This window comes from Lithobates pipiens, unplaced genomic scaffold (genome assembly GCF_037356315.1).
Source record: "Lithobates pipiens isolate NorthernLeopardFrog02 unplaced genomic scaffold, aLitPip1_a1.2 Scaffold_18, whole genome shotgun sequence".
In the NCBI taxonomy this organism is placed as follows: Eukaryota; Metazoa; Chordata; class Amphibia; order Anura; family Ranidae; genus Lithobates; species Lithobates pipiens.
In genome coordinates, this window is record NW_027507758.1 from 424,078,727 (window position 1) to 424,105,313 (window position 26,587).

Here is a 26,587-nt window from a genome sequence, read left to right on the forward strand (position 1 = left end):
GTTTTTGAAATATAAACAAACATCAAAATAATCAGAAGAGAGAGAGAGAGCTCTTGTCTCTCTCTTTCTCTTATATAGTTGTGTATATATATATACACATATATATATATATATATATATATATATATATATATATATATATATATATATATATATATAGTTGTGCTCATAAGTTTACATTTACATATTTACATAAACTGGCAGAATTTGTCATTTTTCTGAGAATATGAATGATAACACAAAAACATTTCATTCACTCATGGTTAGTGTTTGGCTGAAGCCATTTATTATCAATCAACTAAGTTTACTCTTTTTAAATCATAAAAACTACCCAAATTACCCTGATGAAAGTTTACATACCCCAGTTCTTAATAACAGTGCCTCCTTTAACATCAATGACAACGTCCTTTGTGGTATTTTTGGATGAGGATCAGAGTGGCTCAATTATATTGAGGTCAAGAGATTGAGATGGCCACTTCAGAACCTTCACTTTATTCTGCTGTAGCCAATGACAGGTCGACTTGCTCTTGTGTTTTGGATCATTGTCATATTGGAATGTCCAAGTACGTCCCATGCACAGCTTTATGGCTGATGAATGCAAATGTTCCTCCGGTATTTTTTTGTTAACATACTGCTTTAATCTTTTTGATCAAATGTGCCTTCATAGCTCACACATCTCCAAAACAAGAGCGATCCACCTCCGTGTTTCACAGTAAGAATGGTGTACCTTTCATCATAGGCCTTGTTGACCCAAACCCAAATGAAATGTTTATGGTTATGGCCAAAAAGCTCAATTTTGGTCTCATCACTCCAAATGACTCTGTGCCAGAAGTTTTGAGGCTTGTCTCTGTGCTGTTTGGCGTATTGTAAGAGGGATACTTTGTGGCATTTGCGTAGTAATGGTTTTCTTCTGGTGACTCAACCATGCAGACCATCTTTCTTTAAGTGCCTCCTTATTGTGCATCTTGAAACAGCCACACCACATGTTTTAGGAAAGTCCTGTATTTCACCTTAAGTTATTTATGGGTTTTTCTTTGCATCCCCAAACAATTTTCTTGGCAGTGCTGGCTGAGAATTTAGTTGGTCTACACGACCGTGGTTTGATTTCAACAGAACCCCTCACTTTCCACTTCTTGATTAGAGTTTGAATACTACTGATTGGTATTCTCAAGTTAGTGGATATCTTTTTATATCCCTTTCCTGTTTTATACAGTTCAACTACTTTTTCTTGCAGATCCTTTGAAAATTATTTTGCTTTCCTCATGACTTAGAATCCAGAAATGTCAGCACAGCACTGGATGAAAGATGCAAGGGTATGTCGGGAGTCCAGAAACTCATTGACCTTTTATACACACACACTAATTACAAGAAAACAGATCACAGGTGAGGATGGTGACCTTTAATAGCCATTCAAACCCCTTTGTGTCAACTTGTGTGCATATTATCAGGCCAAAATCACCAGGGTATGTAAACTTTTGACCAGGGTCATTTGGGTAGTTTCTGTTGTGATTATGATTTAAAAAGAGTAAACATAGTTGATTGATAATAAATGACTTCAGCCAAATACTAACCATGAGTGAAAGAAATGTTTTTGTGTTATCATTCATATTCTCTGAAAAATGGCCAAGAAATCATAGATTCTGCCAGGTTATGTAAACTTATGAGCATAACTGTATATATATCCAGTGCAAACATCCATTTAAGCATTGCATAACATTATAAAGCAAGGCTGCTGCAGGGGTCACTTAACATTCCTGTCACAGAAGAATGGAGAGTTTGATTATGTCTTCAGAATATTTTATCATAAGACAAGTTACGTGCACCAGGGTACACTGTATTCGCTGTGTACAACGGGCTTCATGTAAAAATTAATGAAAAATAGTGTAAAACCTATAGAAATGGAAGAGAGAATGTAACTGAATGGTAAAAACAAAGTAGACAGCCCTTCTCTCAACCACTTTCATACACAAAGCCCAGATGTAATAAGGGAAGAGTGATTGCTTTTGGTGTGCTAACCGAAAACCGAACATGCATAAGTTGCATATAACAGAAATGTTACCGGTTTGCCCAAACTCTGTTTATAACTGAAAAACAAATGAGCAAATAATTCAAGAAAACACTAGGTAGATTGGCTTGTGTCTTCTGAGCACACCTAAAATGTTCAAATCCCAAAGATAGGTAAACGAGGCAATGCAGATATTCAAAATTGATAACTGTATGCAAAGTTTACTTAATTGCAGTTCACTATTTTGCACAAAGGTGTTTTATGTAGGTAACATATAGTAATATGGTAGTCGCTGGTTATTTTTATATCTAATTTAATAGTTTACTATATAAAAGAAAGACCATGCATAGGACACTAAAGGGACATTATCACTTAACATAGTCTATCACAGAATAGGTGTATTTTCTCTGAACCCTCAACTTTTCACAAGACAGGGGTACGTCCACTGGGCATTATTTCAATTTTACCCAGGGGAGCCCTCATTGGCCACTCTTTCTTTCTTTATAGGACAGGGGCACTGTCAGTGGACCCTCCCTTTGTATTACAGGACAAAGGCACTCAGACTGAACTCACATTTTGCCCTAAAGGACAGTTGCACTCTCAGTAGATTTTCTCTTTGCATTACAGATATGGGAAACAGACACTGGGCTCTGTTTCTATCTTAGAAGACTGGGGAAATCTTAGGCCGCGTACACACGCGGGGACTGTTCGCTCAACTTTGTCCGTCAAACAGTTTCAGCGGACAGTCCGCTCAAAATTAGCATGGACGGACTTGCCCACACACGACGAACGAACAGTCCGCTGAAACCGTGCGCGATGACGTGAACGGCACGTACGACGGGACTAGAAAACGACGTCCTATACACTGCAATGCAACCTTCGGCGTGTAAATTCTTTCTGAGCATGCGCGAGACTTAGTTTGACGAACAAGCCTACACACGGGCGGACTGTCCGCTCAAACCAAGTTTCAGCGGACAGTTTTTCGGAATTTCCGAAAAACTTTGTTCGTCAGACTGTCCGCTGAAACTGTCCACTGAAAGCCCACACACGAGCGGACTGTCCGCCGAAACACTGTTCAGCGGACAAAGTTGAGCAAACAGTCCCCGCGTGTGTACGCGGCCTTACTGGTCTTTCTCTTTCTGCCTTTTGGACATGAGGACTGTCAGAAGACTTTCTATTTGCATTAAAGGGCAGTGGCACTCACACTGGACTCTCTCTTTCTACCCTGAAAGACAGGGGTGCTCACACTGGACTCCATCTCTATCCTAGGGAACAGGGGTGCTCAAACTTGACTCGCTCTCTCTGTGTTACAAGACAGTTCCACTCTTACTGGACACCCTCTTTCCATTGCAGGACAGGGACACTCACACTGGATTTCTATCCTAGACACCGGACGATCTCTCTGCCTTTCAGGAGATGAACACTATCACTGGACTCTCTTTTTGCATTATAGGGCAGGGGTACTCACACTGGACTCTCTCTTATTGTCTACCCTAAAAGACAGGAGCACTCATGTGACTCTTTCTTTAACTTGGAGAGCAGGAGGACTCTCAGATAAACCTCTTTGGCTTACAGGATGGAACAATATCAGAGAACTTTCTCTTTGTATTACAGGGCAGGGGAACTCTCACTGAAGTCTGCTGCTCCCTTACAACTCTCTCTTTGTAGTACAGAAATGGGCCCTCACGTTGGATTCTTATGCTGCCCTAAAGGAAAGGGGTTCACTCTAACTGGACGCCCTCTCTGCCTTAGAGGATAGGAGCACCCACACTGGACTATCCCTCTGCCCTAAAGGACAGGGTCACTCTAACTGGACTCTTTCTGCCTTAGAGGATAAAGTTACCCACATTGGACTCTCACTCTGCCCTATATGACAGGAACATTCTATCTGGAGTCTCTCTCGGCCTCAGAGGATAGGGGCACCCACACTGGACTCTCTTTCTGCCTTAAAGGACTGGTACACGTTAACTGTGCTCTCTCTGCCTTAGAGAACAGGAATACCCACACTGGACTCTCATTAAGCCTTAAGGGACAGTGGTACTCTAACTGGTCTCTCTCTTTGCATTACAAGACAGGAGCACTCTCACTGGACTCTACCTTTGCATTCCAGGACAGGGGCACCCACACTTTTTTCTCTTGCTATCTTAAAGGACAGGAACACTCTAACTTCACTCTCTTTATGACTTAGAGGGCATTGACACCGACACTGAATTCTCTTTGAATTACAGAACAGGTACACTATCAGTGGACTCTCTCTCTCTGCCTTACATGATATAAGTACTGTTACTCTCACAAAGGGCAGAGACACTCTCACTGTGCCCTCTCTTTCTCTTTGCAGAAAGTAGCAAAGACCCTGATTTTCTGGCAAGTAACACAAATGAAGCTGCAGTCTTTTAGTCTCCTGTGTAAGCAGTCTGGAAAATGTGCAAGCATTCCAATGGGCAAGGAAAGTTTCAGGCACTACTATGTGCTAGCTTTGCTACCAAGTAAAAGATTGCAGCCATAGCCTGTGGGTTTACATTGTAAGCCAATGGGTAATGCAGAGCCACACAGGTCTGTAGGCAAAATGTCCCTGGTGCCTGCAAATTTAAACAGAGCATGGGAAAGAAACAAAGAGCCCTTTTAGCAATGTAACAGTATTCTGTTTCCTTCCCTCCAATGCATTAGCTGATATTGAATTAAGAAAAATCCTTATATTATTGAAGCCCTCGCCTTCTATGCAATGCAAAACTTGTGCAATTCATCCAGTCGAATAGCTGCTGCAGATGGAAAAATTCTCTCTTAGGTCAGATGGTATGCCAGGGATTATAGGGATTATGAACAACAAGTGCACTTGTGCCAGTAACATTTTGGTGGAATAGATTACACATTAGCTGCAGGCACCTGCCTTCAAAGAAGTAACAGGACTGCCCCAAATTCTTGCACAGCTAAAGTCAATAATGCCTGCTGAAAATACCAGTATGTTTTTAAATGAAGACAGGAAATCAGAACACCCAGTAAAATAGCATTAACAAAGGAATATCATTCAAACTCCATGTAACCAGTTCACTGGTTTCCACTTTGCAGAACAATCCTCTAATGAGTTCTGCAAAGACATTAGGCTGCCCTGTGGATCTTATTTTATTTAAACCTTCTGTGTTCACATTCACATTTAGGGGTCATACACAAAGACACATGCTGATGGGCACCTATGAGTGTGTTAAACTACAGATGCTGACTACTGCCAAAATCCATGTGAGAGGATGGGGGCACATCCTGAGAAGTATTATAAATACAGGGATAGCAGCATCAAAAACAAACATCAGTTGCTGAAATCTGCATTCGCATTACACAAAGCACAATAGGAAGTAATAACTCTGATGCTTGAATCCATGGGCATACAGAGCCTTTCAGCCAAACTCGTTCTTTCTGCCTTGGATTTAAGATTGTGCCCATTACACATTAGGAAAGCATGAAACCCACTTTTTATACAAACAAAAGCACAACACTTTAGACCATGTTAGCTGATCATTCCTAGAAATGGTCAGTATATACTGCCCCAAGAGCAGGGTGCATGCAATAACAACTGTACACCAACACAGTACAAAAATAGGGCTCCTTCATTATTTCACTTGTTACAGAACTACCTTTCCTACTATGGTCAATTGCCATGACCATAACACCAAGAAGAATATTAGGTGACAATACCAGCCCTGAATATATACACCTCTTGCTGAAGACATACCTTTATTATAAGTGTGTGTGTATGAGCTTTTATATTCACATGTCCAATTGTCCTAGCCACATTAAATCTCAATGATCTAGCAAGACTTTCTCTAGTTAATGCGTTTTAAGTATTGTAATAATATCCACTATACTTTCTCTGGCACAATTGGATACAGCGTACAGTGTGTCTTTCCAGACTGCACATACAAAGCAACTTGAAAGTAACATGTTACAAAGCATAACAGTCTCACCTAGATTCTTTTATTGCTTGCCTGGCAAATTATAATACACAAGGTAGACCAAGTTCCCTTTGAATAATATGTTATACAAATATGTGATTTGGAAGATATTACAGGTTGAACTTGTCACCATTGCCCACATGAATTCCCATAGAAAAGATTTTATTTTAAAATAACTATACAGTATATATACTACAAAAATAAATTCTGGCTTAAAGCCAATCAGAAACCATTTCTTAAGAGGACTGACTGAAGTCCAAAATGGTCGCTCTTTGTAACACCTAACTGATCAAGCCTAATTGTGTCTGTTCTAAAACCAATTTTGAATACCTGACATCATTATATAAAAGAACAAAGAAAAGTGATGTGTGGTTGTCCATAGCAACATATCACAGGTTAAGTATTTTTATTATTGTGGCAAAATCATATTTGTTATTGGTTGCTATTGAAGATGGAAAAGATCACTATTCAGCATGGATTGCTGGATTTTAAAGCCAATAAATTAACAGGAGGGTGGATTTTGAAATGCCTGCTCTCTTCCACTGTAGATTTTAGTGCACATAGGTTTTTAGACCATACCATGGTGTCCTAACCCTCATTGCCCAAACATGCTTGCAAATTTGGACACGGACATGTTCTTAAAAGTTTGACCATTATATGACAACACCTTGTTGCTTTTTCTTTTACTCAATAAATGTAGCATAAGCCAATATGGTGCACAGAATGTTTAATGCAAAGAGAGCAAACAGTATAATGTGCAAAGTGTAGTAAGCCATAAAAACCAATCAAAAGGTATCTCAGCAGAAAACTAAAATCTTATAGGTTGCAAGGGATGACTGAAGTTTGAAACTAATTTTGCTTTCTATGTTTTTATATTTAATAAGACAAATAACTGAATGCACATGGAAATGTTGCTGCTGTACCTCTTTTACTCACATACGTTATTGTTTAGATATCTCAGAATTCCTTATCTGTCTCTCTTGCTCTCTCTTTTTCCTAATGCCACAAGGGTATCCTTAAATTTTGTTATATTACTGACATTTGACAGGGGGAGACTAATCATATGCAGGTATCTGAAGTAAACCCATTTGGACTGATGTCACGGTGTGATCATCCAAACATTTGTTCTCAAGGCTTCCCACAAAGGACTCTTTTCAAATCATGAACACACAAACAATTGCTTTACCATGAACTGCCAATTCTAATGGAAATCCCTTTCTCTTTGAAAGATACCTCCACTGAACCCGGCTTCACCCTCCCTTGTGTCCCCACAGCAAGCAGCGTACAAATTGTTACCTGACAAATCCCTCTCCATGCTTGATGATAGTAATTTTTAGCTTTGTGATTTAACTGTACAACCTGAATGGACATGGCAGGCTTTAGCATATAATCGCATAGAGGTCATTTGCCTTCTGTAATTTTATAGACTGCATGGTGCTGGAACAGAACAGAGCTGGAGCTGCCCTTGCATAGGGTCTCTGCCATATGGCTTTATACGATGCAAAGAGCCTGCAGAAGATTGGCTCAGGAACAAATCACATTTTACTGCTAGTCTCTGCATAGAGCTTTTTAACTTTGGCATCTTATCAGAAAGAAGCACGAATCAGCACCAGAGAGAGTAGAAGCCCAATGGAAGTCACTACTGGGAACTTTGTACAGAAATGCTGCAGCCTTAGAGACCAGCTCTTTCTCAGCCTAAGCGTCCTTGGGCATGTAATTGTGAAGTTACTATCGCTGTTTTGAAAACAATGCCTCCAATCATCAAAATGAATGCAAACAGCTACAAACCAGAGGCTACACAGCATGAAAGCACTCGGTACAGCTAAAGCACTGCGTGGTTATTTAAGTGATGTCAACAGAGGATAAGTGAAATGCAGGTTATAATTCAATCTCAAATAAAAGTTTTCTATTATACGCAATGCGAGTTTCTTTGAACATGCAGAGAATGGCCTGTTTTTCCCTATATTGCTTTATGATTATTGTGAAAGTACCAGGTTATAATAGAAGTCATCACACACACACATCATATATGATGATTATATATGCATTACAGTTATGTATACTTATTGGAACAGAGTGTTTGAAAATATGAACTCCTGAATCTCTTTGATACCTACTACATTTCTCCATAAATATTATGGGCAGGTGGCAATGAGTCAATTACAACCACGCCCACACACGTATGTGTACACACGCATACACATGCACACATGCTAACCCATACACACACAGGTACACTGGACCATCCTTCTTTAAATATTCCAAATTCATTGATTGATCAAAACATTACCTTGAACTGTTGTTCCAATAATATTTCAGGCTGATGTTAAAAGGTACAGCATGCAGTGTAGGTGTAAATGCATGTCAGTAACAGCCAATACATTTTTTTCCTTTAAAAAGTATATTGACAGTCACACACATCTCCTTTCCTTTACACTCCCATCCTCAACATTCTGCATATGTAATAATTACAAGTAGATCAGTCATACAATATAAAACTGGCCTCTAACTCTACCTGTTCCAAGCACTTAACTGGTAGAAACCCTATTCCTATACACACCCTTTATAGTCCCCATCTCACCCCAGTATAATTACCTGAATTTTCTATTTTGGATACAGTTGGTATGATTATTCTCCCCGCAGGTCTTCTCACAGTCATGAAACAATTGATGGCAGGTTTGCAAAGAAAAACACCACTGTGTTTTTTTGTTTTTCCTCTGGTCTTTTCAAGTCACATAAGGACTTCTTCCCTTAAATCCCAGACAATGATCTCAATGCAACGTTAGACTTATATCATGCAAAATGTACCTGTGCCTGCAGCCTGCAGCCAAGATGAACATACAGTGCAGATTCCCATACAGAACATCTTTCTCTGATGTCACAAGCAGAAATATTTATCTTTGTTAGAACGTCAGATGGCAACTGGATTGCAAATATATATATATATATATATATATATATATATATATATATATATATAATAAAATAATAAATAAATAAATACATTTTAAAAATGAGTGCAATAGGAGGGAGAAGGGGATATGACTTGATGACTTGTTCCAGTTCTGGATTTCATGGCTTATCAGTTTGCTTTTCAAAGCTGTAGTTTGCTGTAGTTTGAAGTGGCAGGCTGAGCAAGCAAAGGAAGGCTTACAGCTTTGGCGAGGGGGAGCTAATGCCTGTGCCTCTACTGCATGGTTCTGCTTAAAACTCTACATATGTATTATGAAAGAGCGATGATCACCCGGGATACCCCACACACCCACAAAAAAAAAAAAAAAAAAATGCCAGGGCTTCCCAATGCATGCTCACGTCATAAACCTAAACGCTCCCCCTCCGCTTTGATCTCGCTTCTTCTTCCAGCTTGTTTCCATGATGCTAGGGGGAGAAGAAGAAAAAGAAAAAAAGAGGGATCTAGACACAAACAAAGATGAGAAAAATAGAGAAAAGGGAAGATAATGAGGTGTAAGTAATCTGGGAAATGAGATTGTTAGATGTGATGGGAAGCTCTCTACTCACAATAGGAAGGAGAGGGAGTCAGTAAAGCCTCTCACCCAGACAGGTGAAGACAGGGAGACACAAACGGTGTGAAGATCCCTGACTATGATCGACTCTCCCAATTATCTGCTGTCAGTGAGGGAGGGGGGGAAACTGGGGAAAGAAAAAGAGAAGGCAGCAAACGGGCAAAGCCATAGGAGAGGTTGAAAGAGAATAAATAGGAGGTAGACAATTGAAGCAGCGGTGTGAAGGTTGTTGGATTTGTGTCAAATTTCCAATGATCTGTTGCCTGTAGGAGGAGGAGGAGGAGAAGGATGGAGGGCTAAAGAAAAAAAAAAAAGGATAGAGAGGGGGGAAAGGAAAAAAAAAGAGAGAGGGCGAGTGAGAAAGACCTCAGCAGGCAACGTTGGACAGAGAGGCTGCAGATTCCTCGCTGGCTCCATTGAGCATACTGAGTGGCAGATCTGCATGTTGAAGCAACCCATTGAAAACACAGAGCAGCTCACAGCACACTGCACATTGCACATTCCCAGCACGTCTCTAGCTCATTTTTTTTTTCTTTTTTTTTGCCTCAGACTCAGTAGGAGCAGATAGCAAGAGAAAGACAGAGAGAGGGAGAGCCAGCAATCCTCAAACTCAGCCTTTATTCCCCCGGATGTGCTAAAAATTCACCTGCAAACCGGTAAGTAAATCAACCTCTCTTGTCTCTATTTACTTTTCTAGGGTGACCCGACATTAGATTGAAGTTGCAGATATGTATTTGCAAATGATGCTGCTGCTGAGGCTGCTGCAATCTAACCCTCTGCCTTTTTTTTTTCCTCCCTCCTGTCTTTATTTCAAGCGATCTATTTACTGGCATGCCAGAATGTGGACTGCTTAGCATCTATGTAATGTGTCAGGAAAGCTGCATTAGCATTTATTGTATTTCACTAGAGTGGATGCTTTGATTTTAAGTTTCATTGCCATCACTATGCTCTAAGCACACAGGAAATGCAGTTAAATGCAGGTGGCTTCATATCTACAGATTTCAATGTAGTTATTTGCAGCATCTAAGGATGGGGGGTGGGAGGGGGTTATTGCATGGATCTGATTATTGTGCTAGAAGAATAGGATTTGATGATGGAATGACTTTATTTTTCGATGGCTTATAATAAACTGTTTTGACACTTAGGCACTTTGCTATTGTATAGGTATTTTCATCATTGAGATACATTCAGCGTCTGGTCTCTGTGCTGTTAAAGCTTTAGTCCCAGAGCAAAGGAGGCAGAGCATTTAAATCATGGATCATCCCAGACTAAGCTGCATTTTACTGTCAGTTTCCCCTCCGATTGGAAGATCATATGGACAAGCAGTGTGGCCAGATTAATTATCTCTACATTCTTTTATCTATTTATGGCCATTTAAAGTGCCCAATAGCCACTGCGATTAACTGCATGCTGGAATCTGCTAATGCATCACGAACGAGAAGCACACAGATATTTTACTGGAAATAGCAAGCAAGATTTTGACACCAACTCTTTGGGATAAAATGCATGCTTTGCAGTAATTCTTACCCTCATATATTACGACTGTATCTAGTATGTATGTACAAGCTTAGATCATTATCTGTGTTAAGGCACACTGGTGTTATTTGTACTATTATTATAGCTCAGTATGACTCATAGGCAAAGGTAATTTTTTAGACACAAATTATTTCCATTAAGACATAAGCTCATTTATTTACAAGCTAGACACAATTCTTACCATTGTCTATGTGCACAGAGATGGTCTCATGGAGTGGCAATTATGTAATACAGTGCATTAAGCCAAATGGCATTGCATAATTGCAGATTTACACTTTGATAGACTAGATCTTGCAAACTAGTGTGCACTGATAATGAACAGACAATTCACTGTTCTCTTGCTATTGTTACTTTGCACTCAGCCTGTTTATATGTATAGTATAGGTAAATAATGACATCTGTGTTTTTTTTCTTTTGTCTTCCAGCTTTTTTGTTTTTAATTAATCAGAAATGGAACCTTCTCCAGCAGAAACTCAGATAAATGGACGTATGTTGTGGATAATTCTTTTAAGCACAATTGCTCTTGCATGGACTACGCCAATTCCCTTGATTGAGGATTCAGAAGAAATAGACGAGCCTTGCTTTGATCCTTGTTACTGTGAAGTGAAGGAAAGCCTTTTCCACATTTATTGTGACAATAAAGGATTTACAAATATTAGTCAGATTTCCGAATCCTGGTCTCGACCATTTAAACTGTATCTTCAGAGAAATTCTATGAGAAAACTGTACACAAACAGCTTCCTTCATTTGAACAATGCTGTGTCGATTAATCTCGGGAACAATGCATTGCAGGACATTCAAGCTGGAGCTTTTAATGGGTTGAAAGTTCTGAAGAGGCTATACTTGCATGAAAACAAACTAGATATTTTTAGAAATGACACTTTTATGGGACTGGAAAGCTTGGAGTATCTACAAGCAGACTATAATGTAATTAAGAGGATTGAAAGCGGGGCCTTCAGAAATTTAAATAAACTGAGAGTACTAATTCTCAATGATAACCATATTCCTTTGCTTCCAACAAATTTATTTAAGTCTGTGTCTTTAACACACTTGGACTTGCGTGGAAACCGTTTAAAGATCCTTTCTTACAGAGGAATGTTAGATCACATAGGAAGAAGCATTATGGAGATACAGCTAGCTGAGAATCCTTGGAACTGTACATGTGAGATTGTGCAGTTGAAAACGTGGCTCGAACGTATTCCTTATACTGTTCTGGTTGGGGATATTTTATGTGAAAGTCCCTTTCACTTTCATGGCAAGGATTTAAGGGATATAAAGCGAAGTAAACTGTGCCCCTTGTTGTCTGAAAGTGAGGTGGAAGCAAGCCTGGGGATTCCCCAGTTACCATCGAGCAAAGAAAATACGTGGCCTACTAAACCTTCCTCTATGTTGTCATCTTTTCATGTTACTGCTTCTTCTGTGGAGTACAAGACATCAAATAAGCAACCCACCACCACCAAGCAACCTAGGCCTCCAAAGCCTCCACCAACACCCAGAGGCCTTTACCCAGGTCCAAATCAACCACCAATTGCTGGGTACCAGACTAGACCACCTATTCCAATCATCTGCCCGACTGGATGTTCATGCAGTTTGCATATCAATGATCTTGGATTGACTGTAAACTGTAAGGAGAAAGGGTTTCATAATATATCAGAACTTCTGCCTAGACCGCTCAATGCTAAAAAACTTTACTTGAGTGGTAACTTAATACAGAAAATCTACCGGTCTGATTTTTGGAATTTTTCTTCACTGGATTTATTACACCTTGGAAACAACAGAATTTCTTATGTTCAGGAGGGAGCCTTTATTAATCTCCCAAATTTAAAAAGCTTGTATTTAAATGGAAATGACATTGAAAGGCTGACGCCTGGCATGTTCAGGGGTTTACAGAGTTTGAATTATTTATATTTCGAGTATAATATGATAAGGGAAATCCAGCCTGCTGCTTTCAGCCTGATGCCAAACCTGAAGTTGCTGTTTCTCAATGACAATCTGTTGAGAACACTCCCAACTGATGCTTTTGCAGGCACATCTCTAGCAAGGCTGAATCTCAGAAACAACCACTTTCTATACCTTCCTGTTGCAGGAGTCCTGGAGCACCTTAATGCTATTGTGCAGATTGACCTTAAGCAGAATCCATGGGATTGCACCTGTGACATTGTTCCTCTAAAGCAGTGGATAGACACCATCAGCTCTGTCATTGTGGTTGGGGAAGTACTGTGCACAAGCCCTGAGAACCTGACCAACAAGGATCTAAAATCCATTGAAATGGAAATTTTGTGCCCAGAGATGCTACATGCTACTTCACCATCTTTGCCTGGAAAGATGGTGCCAACAAGCTCCTCGGTGTTTGAGCTTACCACATCTGGAGGTGCCATTCCATTATCTGTCCTCATTCTCAGTCTCCTAATCTTGTTTTTCTCAGCTGTTTTTGTGGCTGCTGGCCTCTTTGCTTTCGTGCTGAGAAGGCGCAAGAAGCTGCCTTTCAGAAAGAGACAAGAGGTGGATTTGACGGGCATTCAAATGCAGTGTAGAATCTTTGAGGACAGACCAAACAACTCCCCAGAGAAAGCTCCTGGGCATGTCTATGATTACATTCCTCATCCTGTTACCCAGATGTGCAACAATCCCATCTACAAACCCAGAGAGGAAGAAATGGGGGAGGAATTTTCAGAAACAAAAGAAAACAACACAAATTATAGGACCTTAATAGAAAAAGAAAAAGAGTGGACTATGGCAGTGTCAAACTCCCAGCTAAACACTATAGTTACTGTTAATCAGAGTGGGGAAGTACCAAGTTTTCATGAAAATGGGGTCATCTTTCCTGGAGTAATTGACCGAGAACGGGCAGCACCAACGGTGGGTTTTGTGGACTGCATTTATGGCACAGTACCCAAATTAAAGGAACTGCACGTCCACCCACCTGGCATGCAATATCCAGATTTACAGCAGGATGCCAGATTAAAAGAAACCTTACTTTTCTCAGCTGGGAAGGGGTTTTCAGACCAAACTCAAAGTGAATACCTCGAGTTAAGGGCCAAACTCCAAACCAAGCCGGATTACCTCGAAGTCCTGGAAAAAAACACATATAGATTCTAATATAGCATAATTACATAGCGCCCAAAAAACAAAACAAACGCATGATTCAAGATGATAATACCGTTGTGCTCCCCAAATTGTTTTGGAGGAAGGGCCATACTCTAATCGTAATTAATTGAAGTGCCTTCGCAGACTTTTGCCAGCAATGTTATCAATCATTATTTTTTATATAGGAATCTAAGAAACTTGACTGTGCCATGTAAGGTATGGGGATATTTGTACTGATCCTGAAAAAAATAATTCCACGTGTCCTTTTTTGGCAGTAACTTAAACCTTTTCACTGGAGGGTATTGGGGGTGAGGGAGATAAGATGGCATTATGGCTTCCGTATACAAAGAAACACCCATGGCACAGTTCCTGTATATTGATGCAGTTTGCTGCATGCCTGAAAAGGAAAAAAAAACTGCAGGGGGGGTTAATGCTCGAATGTTCTCACCCAAAACACGAATGCTCATCTGTTTTCTTTTTACCAACAACAGTTCAGCATCCAATCACCTGGATTCACTGCAAAGCATCATAATTCAATGGTTTTAATGTATATTTGATTTATTTCCTTTTTTGCAAAGCAGGAAGTATTGTAAACAAGACAGCTAGGGATCAACATCTTTGTGAATTCATGAATATGCCAGGATTAATTTTTATTTTTTGCAGCTCCTTGCAATTTATTTAGCAATGCTACTGGGTACGTATCACTAACAGCTTTGTAGGAAGCACTTTTAATGTCTTCTCCCCCCCTCCTCTTACTCCTTAGCCTACCCCATACACAAAGATTTTACAATATGTGCATATATTTATTCTGTAATTTCAGTGAATATTAATTGTAAAGGTAATGTTTAATCAATGTATAGTGATTATGCGTCTGGTATAGCTTTCCTAATAAAATAATTTAAAACAATACATACATATACAGATATATACAGATAAAAAGCTTGATTTAGCTATGCCCAGCCTTACGTACATCAGCCAAAAAAAAAAAAAAACTGAGTTACCATGCTAACTAACATTGATCACTATTTCATTGCACACAGTGCTATGGTTAGAGGTAAAAACAGATGACACGCGCTTTGATATAGTTTTGCAATTCTTGGAATCAGTAGCACTTTAGAGCCTTTTCCAGATTCCTCAGTAGCAAAGGAATTAATAATGTAACAATCCTCTGGACAACACTGCATTCAATACTGCGAGAATTGGAAGTAAATTATTACTTAGAGGTAGAGCCATTTAATTTATTTGTCTAGCTTGAAAAATGAGAGGCCCATTGTATCCCCTTTAGTCAATTATCTAGGGATCACTACAGTGCATTCCGACCCATTTGAGGATGAAAAGTTGCACAGCCTATCTGTAGAAAATGTCTAATTGGTTTTATATATATATATATATATATATATATATATATATATATATATATATATATATATATATATATATATATATATATATATATATATATATATATATATATATATATATATATATATATATATATCTATATATCTATATATATATATATATATATATATATATATATATATATATATCTTCAAAGCATACACTCTATTAATTGCACACTGTATATCATAATAGAGAGAGTCTATTTATAGAGATATTGAAATATATGAAAAGGGTACTATCAGACCCTGAGTGAACCCAAAGAAAATCTAATTCAAAACTGGTTGATTGTTGAAGCTGCTAGCTTGTGGTTTAAACGAGGATGCATTCATAACATTGAACAGCAGGGGGAGCTTATAGTCTAAATATTGTATGTTAGGCACAGGCACCTGGTTCTTGTCTTTAGAGCTGTGTGTTATTTGTGTGCTGCAGCCGTTCCCAAATGTGTTCTCCTCTGCTTCATTTCCTGACTAATTTAAATCCCTAATGAAATCATTACTGTACATTGAATGTAAACTGTCAGATGTCACTGATGCCTTACATGAACATAGGAATTTTAAAAGAGAATGTGAAAAAAAAAAAACATAGCTTGTCAAGTTTTGGTTTTGCTGCATGATCATCTGTACTATTGATTTATTATTACAAGCTATTATTGTTCTGATTATCAGTGTCGTTTGTCTATATGCATGTAGATAGTTACACGTATCCATAGATTTATATATACTGTAGCTACCTCTGTGCATATAGGAGCTAGAAAGTGCATTTGTTTTTTTGTTTTTTTGTTTTTTTTGCTCAGCCCCCTTGTCTATAGTTTACAAAGCTCATCACCTTTATAGTAAAATATGTCACCATTAAGGGCATATGGTAATACAGAATATAGATCAATCACTAATTTGCACATGCATAAACGATAGCCTTGAGCTGCAATTGATTTTAGCTGCTAAAAAACAGACAAGACCTATCACTATAGGGCAGCACGCTGCTGCTATTACAAAATTGGAATTCAGAGATGGACTACCAGTAGTACTCCTGCTGCATTAAACTACATCACCCCTTGACTTCACTCTTAAGCATCATGGGAGGAGTAGTTCTGTGACATCTCCCACTGTGTCCATCATCACTTGGCTTCACTAGTGAGTGTTATGGGAGTTTGCATTAATTGGCAGCTGCAGTGCTGAAGGCTGCCCATCTACAAGATGTTGGTGTTCTGTTTAGATGACTTCCTTCCCCATTTATTGACATATTTATTTCAAATTCTCCAGTTAAACTCATTCTATTCAACCCAAAGGCTGGATTTTCCATGTTTACCACCATATTTGTTTGTCATGTTCTCAGAAAAAAAAAAATCCAAAACCTGCTGTATATTGCATATGACTGCGTTCAACTCTACTATAAATAGACAGCATGCGCATATTTTGAAAATAAAATGTGCAAGGCGAAACACTCCTTATAAGAATAGAAGCCCATTAACTCCAGGCATGCATCACATCACCGTATTTCTTTTACAATAACACATTTGCGTGCAATCCCTAGTGTTACTGGTGCTGTATACATTTTAAACGGAGTGCTCATAATCCATAGCAAAGTATGATGCAAACATTATGTTTATATATTTTGTTAAAAAATGCAAATATAACAAAAAACAAGATAAAACATGAAACAAAGAGAGAGGCAAGAAAAGTCTTTGCTTCGACAAAAGGGACATTTTCCACCCCTGGATGGTGCGGAATTCTATTTATTCAGTGGAAATAACTTTATTCTTTGAGAATGGAAATTTTATATTAAAGGAGATACTTTTTTGGCTTAAATTTTGTTTTATTTTCTTATGTAGGAAGCTCTTTCTTTGCATCTGTGGCTTTGGTGTGTGTGCGTGCACGTTGGGGGTGGAGGGGAGGGCGGGTAGAGGGGTTATAAGATGTATATTGTTTTCTTTTGCAAAGGGTTAATGTACAACATTTCAACCGTTCTGTGGCTGCCGAAGTGCACAGAGGAATGACCATCTAGTTTATCTCAACTATGAAGAGTTCACATTTTCTACTGATCGATATAAATGCACAAGCCTTATCTTTTTAACTGATGTGACTAGCACCAGTCATGATAAATGACAATGTTAGTGCTGAGTTATGACATCTTATTGCACAAAACGCTGACATGTAGAATAATATGTCAAAGCAGATATTTCCCAATACACTTGTTAAAAAGGTACCACCATTGATTTGAATTGTATTATGTTTCCCATGTCTCGTTTAACTAGTTACCTTCAGATGTTTGGTTGACCCATAATGATCAAGATAAGTCATATGTGACCTTTCTTTCGCCAACAGATTCTACCTAATAGACGCCAGGCCACGTTAAATTTTCAGCAAGCTCAATAACTTGCTGCTTACAATTTATGTCCTTTGTTTTGTTTTGTTTTTTTTCAGTGGTATTTCCTGACAATCTTAATATATCACTAGAATGTGTTCTTCATGTAATGAGAAGAATCAGTTAAGAGTGCACATGACAAATTTCATATTGTAAGGCAGGATAGCAAAATAATCACGGTAGTAAATAAATGTACTCACTTGTCTTAGTCCAATATACCTGTACAGGTTTTTTAGGCTGGATTCACACCTATGCAGTTTTAGTGCTTTTTTCATTTTGCAAATTTACACTACAGTCCATTTAACATGGTTTCCTATGGAACACGATCTGTAGTGCAAATCTGCAAAATGAAAAATGCAAAAAGCACAAAAATAGGTGTGAACCCAGCCTCAGAGATAGACGTAGAAATTGGTGCCATGGGGGAACTGTAGATACAGCTGTGTTCACAAATTGCAGCTCTGTGCTTGGAATGCTTCAAAGTAACCCATATATTATCGATAAATTCGCTGTTTCTGGTACCTTCACATCTTAACAGTGCTCTCTGGTTGTGGATTATCTAGAATATAAGTTAGACAGTTTTCTGGGGTCTTTTTGGTAATAAGGGGTTTGGATCAGCCCCTTGGTTTTAGACTTATTAGCAAATAGATTTATTGTATGTCAATCATTCCTTTTCATATTTATCTACGTGAGGTTCAAAAGTTATGTTTTTTCCCTGTCCTCCTCTCTGGACACACAATTGCGTATCCTTAAAGCAGAGTTCCAGTAATAATTTTATTTATTTTTTTACAATATTCAGCAGGATTAAATCTAAAGAACAACCTGTGGATTTTTTTTTTATTACTCACCTTTTCAGGTCTGTTGCTAGGGGGTCCCTCGTAATCTTCCTCTTCCTCTCCAAGGAGCCTGTCGTCATTTCCCCCGGCACCCGTGATCGCTAGTGCTCCTGGGAGATGCTTGTCATCATTTCCCAGGAGTCACTAGGCAGCGCCGAGGACTTCGCTGCCATCACAACGGGGGCAGGCAATTCTAACGACGCCACCCACTGTGTTGGCAACGTCAGAGGTGTACGCCGCTGCACCATACATACACGAGAATGGGTGGTGCATGCTGTCACTCAGCTGCACCAGAGCCCGGAAGATAGTGCTTGTGGGCTTTACATGCCCACAAGCACTATGGAAACTGCCATGATAGAGGAATATAACATACATTCCTCTATGAAATCGGCAATCGAGTGCCTATTAATCACACAAAGGCGAGTGCTCTAAACAAGCCTTATAGAAAAAAAAATATGCATCCTAAAAAAAATAAAAAAATTTAACAGTGCATTAAGGGCCCTTTAACACTTCCCTACAGCCCAAACCACTGCTGTCCACATAGAGTTTTGGGCTGCAGATCTGTGCAGCAGGGGGCGATGTGGTATACGTTTTGTTGTAACATACAGCTCCCCTTTTCTAACAGAACTTTATATTAAGTTTACAAAGTGACACTTTATTCGTGTCACTGCACAGCAGCGCAATGTGTTGTACTTGCTGTGCGGTGACATGCAGGACAAGGCAGAGTGGTATAATATTATGCAAACATGTTGTTTTGTTCTAGAACATGGTGTAACACTACATTCTGGTCTGAAAATGACACACATAAAGCTATTGTTTTCTGTGTGTCATTGCTTTACCATCATTTTTCCATGAGGAAAAATCTGAATACCCAAATCCTTTAGATGCAGTTTTCCTGTCTGTGTCATGTTGGAATGAATTTTCTTCCCTACTTGTCTCAGGGTTGTCAAAGAGAGTAAACAATGATTATTAGGACAATTAAAGAGGGTGAATCTCCTCCAGTGGGGACACACACAGCAAAATAAACCCTGACAGTGGTTTCAACACGTCCATGCATTATCCAAAATGATTTAAGCCTTTTCCTGCACGTTTTTTTTTACAAGTTTAAATCAGTATTTTTTTTGCTAGAAAATTACTCATAACCCCCAAACATTATAGTTTTTTTTTAGCAGAGACCATAGGGAATAAAGTGGCAATCGTTGCAATGCCACGCGGTATTATACCTAACATGTCATGCTTTAACCACTTAAGCCCCGGACCAATTTGCAGCCAAAGGACCAAGCCCCTTTTTGTGATTCGGCACTGCACGCTTTAACTAACAATTGCGCCGTCTTGCGATGTGGCTTCCAAACAAAATTGGTGTCCTTTTTTTCCCACAAATAGAGCTTTCTTTTGGTAGTATTTGATCACCTCTGCGGTTTTTATTTTTTGCGCTATAAACAAAAATAGAACGACAATTTTGAAAAAAATGCAATATTTTTAACTTTTTGCTATAATAAATATCCCCAAAAATATATAAAAAAAAATGTTATCCTCAGTTGAGGCCGATACGTATTCTTCTACATATTTTTGTTAAAAAAAAATCACAATTAGCGATTATTGATTGGTTTGCGCAAAAGTTATAGCGTTTAAAAATAGGGGTCAGTTTTATAGCATTTTTATTAATATGTTTTTTTTTTACTAGTAATGGCGGGCAATAAGCAATTTTTATTGTGGCTGCTACATTATGGCGGACATTTTTGACACATTTTGGGACCATTGTCATTTATACAGCAATCGGTGCTATTTAAATGCACTGATTCCTGTGTAAATGACACTGGCAGTGAAGGAGTTAACCACTAGGGGCGGGGAGGGGTTAAGTGTGACATGTGTGTGTTTTTTTACTGTTGGGGGCGTGGCTTGGTATGTGACATCACTGATCGTCTTTCCCTATAACAGGGAATGGACGATCAGTGAAAGCCACACTAGGAAGCACGAGGAGAGGTTTGTTTACACAGACCTCTCCTCGTTCTTAAGCTCTGTGACCCGATCGCGGGACACCAATGGCGACCGGGTCTGCGGGTCCCACGGCCACAGTCACGTAGCTCAGGACTGGGTCGTGAGTGCGCCGCCAGTGGCGCACGTGCGACCCACGGCTGTCACTTAAAGAACAACGTACCTGTACGTTGATGTGCCCAGCCATGCCCTTCTTCCGATGTAAATGTGCAGGAAGTGGTTCTTAAGCGGTTAAAATTGCGCACGCTCGTGGAATGGCCACAAACTATGGTACTTAAGAATCTCCGTAGGCGATGCTTTATACGCCTTTACAGGTTACCCATTTAGAGTTACAGAGGAGGTCTAGCACTAGAATTATTGCTCTCACTCTAACGTTCACGACGATACCTCACATGTGTGGTGTGAACACGTTTACATATGCGTGCATGACTTATGTATGCTTTCGCTTCTGCACGCAAACACGGAGGGATGGGGGCGCTTACATTTTTTTTTATTCATTACATTTAATTTTTTTTGATCACTTTTATTCCTATTACAAGGAATGTAAATATCCCTTGTAGTAGAAATAAGGATGACAGGTCCCCTTTATGAAGTCCCCAAATCTCTTTTTTACCTTTAAATGCAAAAGATCTAATAGCATTTATTTTTGATCTTTTACTTTAAAAAAAATATATTGTTTACTTCCACCCAGGACTAGAAGTGACGTCATGAAGTCTTTCTGGTCCTCCAAGGCCATAGAGGTGATCAAAGCGGATCTACGCTTTTATCAACTATGTGACCAGCCGGCAGCGCTGTCGGATAGTTTCTCAGGCAAATCAGCAGAAACGGTAAGCCTCAACACCAGCGAGTGGCAGGAGAGGGGACGTCCCCTGCCAGTGCTTCTGAAAAGGTTCCAGCAGCTCATGAGTCGCTGAGAATGCTTTCAAGAGAATATATATAATCGGATGTAATGTTAATGTCTGTTTCATTTTTTTACAATAACACTTTTGGAATAAAAAAAATAATATGGTTTCCCTTAGATATATTGTAAAATGTACTGTATGTCAAACCAAAACACTGTTTTCCAATTGTAAAAGCCCTGTTGGGCTTTTACTACTTCCTGTGGGTCTGTTTTTTGGCCTTGTTAACACTGGCGTTGTTGAGAACTAAAAATAAGGATCACTCAAGGTGCAAAACCCTGCTAATGCCAGTTATCAATACATCTATAAATATACCCCTATACGCTTGAAACTGCAAAAAGGTGAGGGGAGTGGGGGTTGGAGTGGGAGCTTTCAGTATCATATCATCAAAAACTCATAATAAAAACCTTGTCTGGGCTCAACCGACTCCAGTGACATAAAGGGGATAGGGAAAAGGGGAAAGGAAATACACAGTTCACTGTGTAAGTACAAAAAGTCAAATTTTATTATATAAAAATTACATAAATAGAATAGACAATGATAAAAACTATAATTCACAACGTGTCAATCATACTGTGACGAAAAACTCAATATCCACCATTCTTGCCCCTATCCAGTGACAATAATATATATAGAGAGAGAGAGAGAGAGGAATGTGAAAGTACAATGTCTTCAATCCTGAGCAGCAATAATAACTTGAAACATAGACATTGCATGCATGTGAACAAGATGTGGAGCTAAGTGTGCCCCCAATGGGAAATTGATCCTATGAAGATCATAGATCATTCCTGGATCCTGAAAAAGAGGCACGCTGGCATATTGTGGTGAATGTTGTTAATACCTTGATGTATCCAAAAGGGAATTGCTGAAATATTAAAAGGGGAAGGGGATCACACCCTGGGTCAACAGTCAATAGAGGAGTTATATGGAATTGAAAGGTCACAGTATGTATGTGGTATTAAACGTCAGCGTTTTGAATGGAAAACAATGTCCTGTAACTTCTCTCTCACTGTTGCAAACCATAAATTAATATCCAGATTGTGCATGCAGGTTGAGAGTCCTGGTCCATCGAAGACCATACATGGACCAAAGCATATAGCCCAAAGTAGAAAGAGAATAAATGGATACTTATCAGGTGGTAATAGAAAAACAAATATTCAGTGCCAGTACCATTGCCTATTTTCAATGAGGCTCGTCAAGCATGAGCAAATGTTCATATTCTCCAGTCACAGGGACAAGGTGGACAAGGAAACTTGAGACAAGGAAAGAGAATCTAACTGGTCTTGCCAGTCACCACCCACTGCATCAGAGGTAGTGTGGTATATAATATATATATATATATATATATATATATATATATATATATATATATATATATATATATATATATATATATATATATATTCTCACTGTGTGTTTAGGTGCATTTAGTTTATCTGCTTTTAGAGGAAAGCAGATACTGATATCCAATGGACACGGTGTTTACATCACATGATACTGACATTCATAAATTGCAGGCTTTGGCATGAAGCTAGCCTTGTTCCACTCTTCTCCATGATCAGAGGAGAGGCCTGTCACAGAACCTTGACAGGTCACATTACCTATCTCTCCTTCAGGATTTTTTATCAATCATTGGAATGAATGCTGCTCCACTTACTTCAGATTTGGAAGCATGCTAAGCATAATGCAGATTTGTAAAACACAGTACTGTTCTTTATAAATGTGCTTTTTTTAACACAGCGGAATGGCTTCAGTAAGATCATACCGCTGCTTTAAAAAAGAGACCCTAGATATTACATAAAATAGTAAGTAAAGATACATTGGCTTGACAGCAAAATGCCCCTACAAGTAATGACAACTTTTCAGAAAACCAGCAACAGGAAAAGTATTCATTAACCACTTGACCTCCGGAAGGTTAACCCCCTTAACTACTTATATGTACATTGGCCGGGTGGGAGCCGCCTCCTTCTGATTGGACGTTCAGGAACGTCCTTCAGAAGGAGGGGGATCGCGTGCGCCCACGCAGCAGCGCGATCCTGATGCGCTCGTATCACCCGGACATCTCGCATCTCGGATCGGCAGGAGGACTCTGTGATTGGCCCTCCTGATGACATGACGGCCGTGTCCAATCACAGCCATCATGTGATCAAAACAAACAGCCGGTTGCTAGGCAATCAGCTCTCCTCTCCTCACACAGAAGTCGTCGCTGAGGAGAGGAGAGCAGATCGCTGCAGCTGGCTGGTGATCAGTGAGTATGAGCTTTTTTACAGCTTTTTACTCACTGATCACTAGTCTAGTGTCAGCACACAGTGTAAACACACATGTCTCCAAAACACACATGTCCCCAAATAATAAAAAGATATGTCCCTAATAAAAAAAAAATCACATGTCCCACTAAAATCATATGTCCCAATGATTATATGCACACATATGTACGTGATCACCTGCACACATATGTACATGATCATTTGCGTACATATGTCCGTGATCACACAAACCAATTATTATACACTTAACAGATTTTTTTTTACCAAAAACATGTAGCAGAATACATTTTGGCTTAAATTTGACAAAATTTGATTTTATTGGAATATATACCACCAAAATAAAGCTCTTTTTGTGCGAACAGAATGATAAAAAATTAATTTGGGTACAGCGTAGCATGACCGCGCAATTGTCATTGAAATTCCGAGAGCGATGAAAGCTGAAATTGGGCTGGGAAGGAAGGGGACGAAAGTGCCCTGTATTGTAGTGGTTAATGACCAGGCCATTTTTTGCTATATGGCACTGCATTACTTTAACTGACAATTGCGCGGTCGTGCAACGCTGTACCCAAATAAAATCTATGTTCTTTTTACGACAAATAGAGCTTTCTTTTGGTGGTATTTGATCACCTCTGCATTTTTTTGTTTTTTTGTTTTTACAATAAACAAAACAGATCTTTGAGTCCCCATCTTCATCCTTTTTCCTTGGTCCTCATCATATGAGGTCTCAATTATTCACTTGCCTTTTTATCATGACTAATAGAGATTTTGCAGCAAGACAATTGAGACACCATCAAAATGAACATGCTGTGGATGGGTAGGGCTTGGTTGGGCTCTTCAGGGAAGACATCTACAAAAGGTGGAAAGACCCAATGAGTGCTTTCACAAACCAACATGCGGAATAAAAAATAAATAAAAAAAACTCAATTTTGAGAGATTACCTTTTTTGTTTTTTGAGTATATGGTCTACATTGCATAGACCAAGCTGTTTGTACAGTTCATCCATGGCAACAAACTCAACATGAAATGTAACTTTGTGCAAAAAGGGCTCTTGGTTAGCCTGCACAGGTATGAGTGAGTGAGAAGTGTAATGTATGCTATTTACAAATGTAATTATTTCACTGACCTGACTTACAGCATGTAATCATGGAGTTGGATCTTATAGTGTGTGTACAGCAAATACCTTTTTAGCTTTAAATAGAATAGGTTTAGAATCCCTGTCAGGTTTGATTTATGTTTGCATCTAGATGTATTCTCCCTCTCTATTTGTCCCGGAAACCACTGCCTCCATGATGAGAAATTTAAACTGGTGACAACTGCCTAAAAGGGAATCTCTCTTCACTTTGTAGAGATTTCTTCTTACTTCTTGTTTGAACTTTGATATAGGAAGTGAAGGGAAATCCCCATTTGGGGCAAATACAGCAAAAAAAAAAAAAAGACAATGGTTTTAACCCTTCCTTAATTAATTCCAAATGAAAAATGGCTAATCATACACTTTATAGAATTTCCAAACTCTATTAGGCTACATTCAAACGTTAGCAGTAAAGTGCCGCTCGTTTTGGCGGCGCTTTACCGTTGTTTTAGTCTTTAACCCCCGCTAGCGGCCGAAGAAAGGATTAAAACCGTCCATGCATTTACCAGGCATACACATTGCTTTCCAAGTGGAGAGAGGCATAAAAAATCATTTAAATGCAGTGAAAGAGGACATGATACATTTACAAAGATGTAATGCAAAGCATGATAAAAGCAACCATAAATGCAAGATAACAAACAATACGCCATACTATCCAAACATGTCATTCTATATCCATGACAAATGCTTCAGAAAAGCACATTGGTCACAAAATACAAAAGCCTGTGCACACAAGACATTAAAAAGCTAACCATTCTATTTCTATATGAGGTCTTTTTCATATGCCTTTGAGTTTAAGTATACCAAGTTAAATGTTTACATTTATCCCATTTATGTTAGTGGGATTTCAATGAACTATGCAGTTCCTGTACCTTGACTTGGGCAAAGCAAAAGATTTAATTGCATATTTTTTTTTTCCATTGTTATCATATTGCCTTACAAGCTGTGTCTCATCACTTGTCTGTCAACGTCATTGTGAAGACCTAATTTGGTGTTTGTAACATATTATTTGTATATTCCAGCTATGTCTCTGAAAATGAATTAGCAATGCATTTGTAAATTGCATTTCAGAGAAAGTACTTGGGTATTTTCTTGACAACTATAAATACTGCTCTAATTATTCCCTACTGTGTCTGATTTGAACTGAGCAACTTTACAGTTTTCATAAATATTTGGTCACATGCCTCTTGATGAACTTGTCATAATTGTCTCAATGAATCCTTATCTGCATTGAGGTTTTGTTACTGGTACAGCGTGTAAAATATTTACACAATGATTGGGTAATGGCACATCCGGGAAGAGCATTTAAAACACACAAATAAATATTGAAACAATTGACTTTGGGTTCACGTTAGTTCATCATCCTTTGGAAAAGTGCAGAATTTTATGTGGTTTTGATTTTTGGTTTGCCAGGAAACATTTGTACGTGCCTCTAATGGATAACAAAGGAAAGAGTAAACATTTTACCTGTTTTTCAAGAGTGAAAAAGCTAGTGGTCAGCATTCCATTATCATTGGGATGATAAACATTGCTTTCCCTTTATGCAACGATCCATTTATTGGCAATGGTTTTTAAGGCTTAAAGTTTTAACGGTCTTGAAGTT

General features: G+C 38.9%; 1 protein-coding gene and 1 long non-coding RNA gene across 8 annotated transcripts in view; one reads left to right on the top strand and one right to left on the bottom strand.

The window, feature by feature from the left end:
- Positions 1 to 9,601, bottom strand: part of LOC143988448 (uncharacterized) — a 55,889-nt gene extending 46,288 nt beyond the window's left edge. For 2 of the 6 annotated variants that reach the window (XR_013276857.1, XR_013276854.1), the window contains exons 1-2: positions 9,469 to 9,601; positions 9,262 to 9,327 (exon numbers count right to left, since the gene is read on the bottom strand). This is a non-coding gene — a long non-coding RNA (uncharacterized LOC143988448). Of the gene's footprint in view, positions 1 to 8,544; positions 8,752 to 9,261; positions 9,364 to 9,468 lie in introns of those variants that run through there. The other 4 variants (XR_013276858.1, XR_013276853.1, XR_013276855.1 and 1 more) reach the window with 3 other exon arrangements.
- SLITRK3 (SLIT and NTRK like family member 3) lies at positions 9,316 to 15,464 on the top strand. 2 transcript variants are annotated; one of them, XM_077488041.1, is made up of 3 exons: positions 9,316 to 9,414; positions 10,023 to 10,129; positions 11,435 to 15,464. In XM_077488041.1, exon 3 carries the CDS (start codon positions 11,460 to 11,462, stop codon positions 14,106 to 14,108), a length of 2,649 nt encoding a protein of 882 aa, XP_077344167.1. In that variant the 5' UTR covers positions 9,316 to 9,414; positions 10,023 to 10,129; positions 11,435 to 11,459; the 3' UTR covers positions 14,109 to 15,464. The 2 variants fall into 2 exon arrangements, with proteins under 2 accessions (XP_077344167.1, XP_077344166.1); XM_077488040.1 differs by lacking the exon at positions 9,316 to 9,414 and having other exon boundaries at positions 9,963 to 10,129.
- The last annotated feature ends 11,123 nt before the right edge of the window (positions 15,465 to 26,587 follow it).

What these genes read in the sequence shown, in the direction of transcription:
- SLITRK3 (XM_077488041.1), top strand. Translation starts at nt 11,460, where the DNA reads ATGGAACCTTCTCCAGCAGAAACTCAGATAAATGGACGTATGTTGTGG.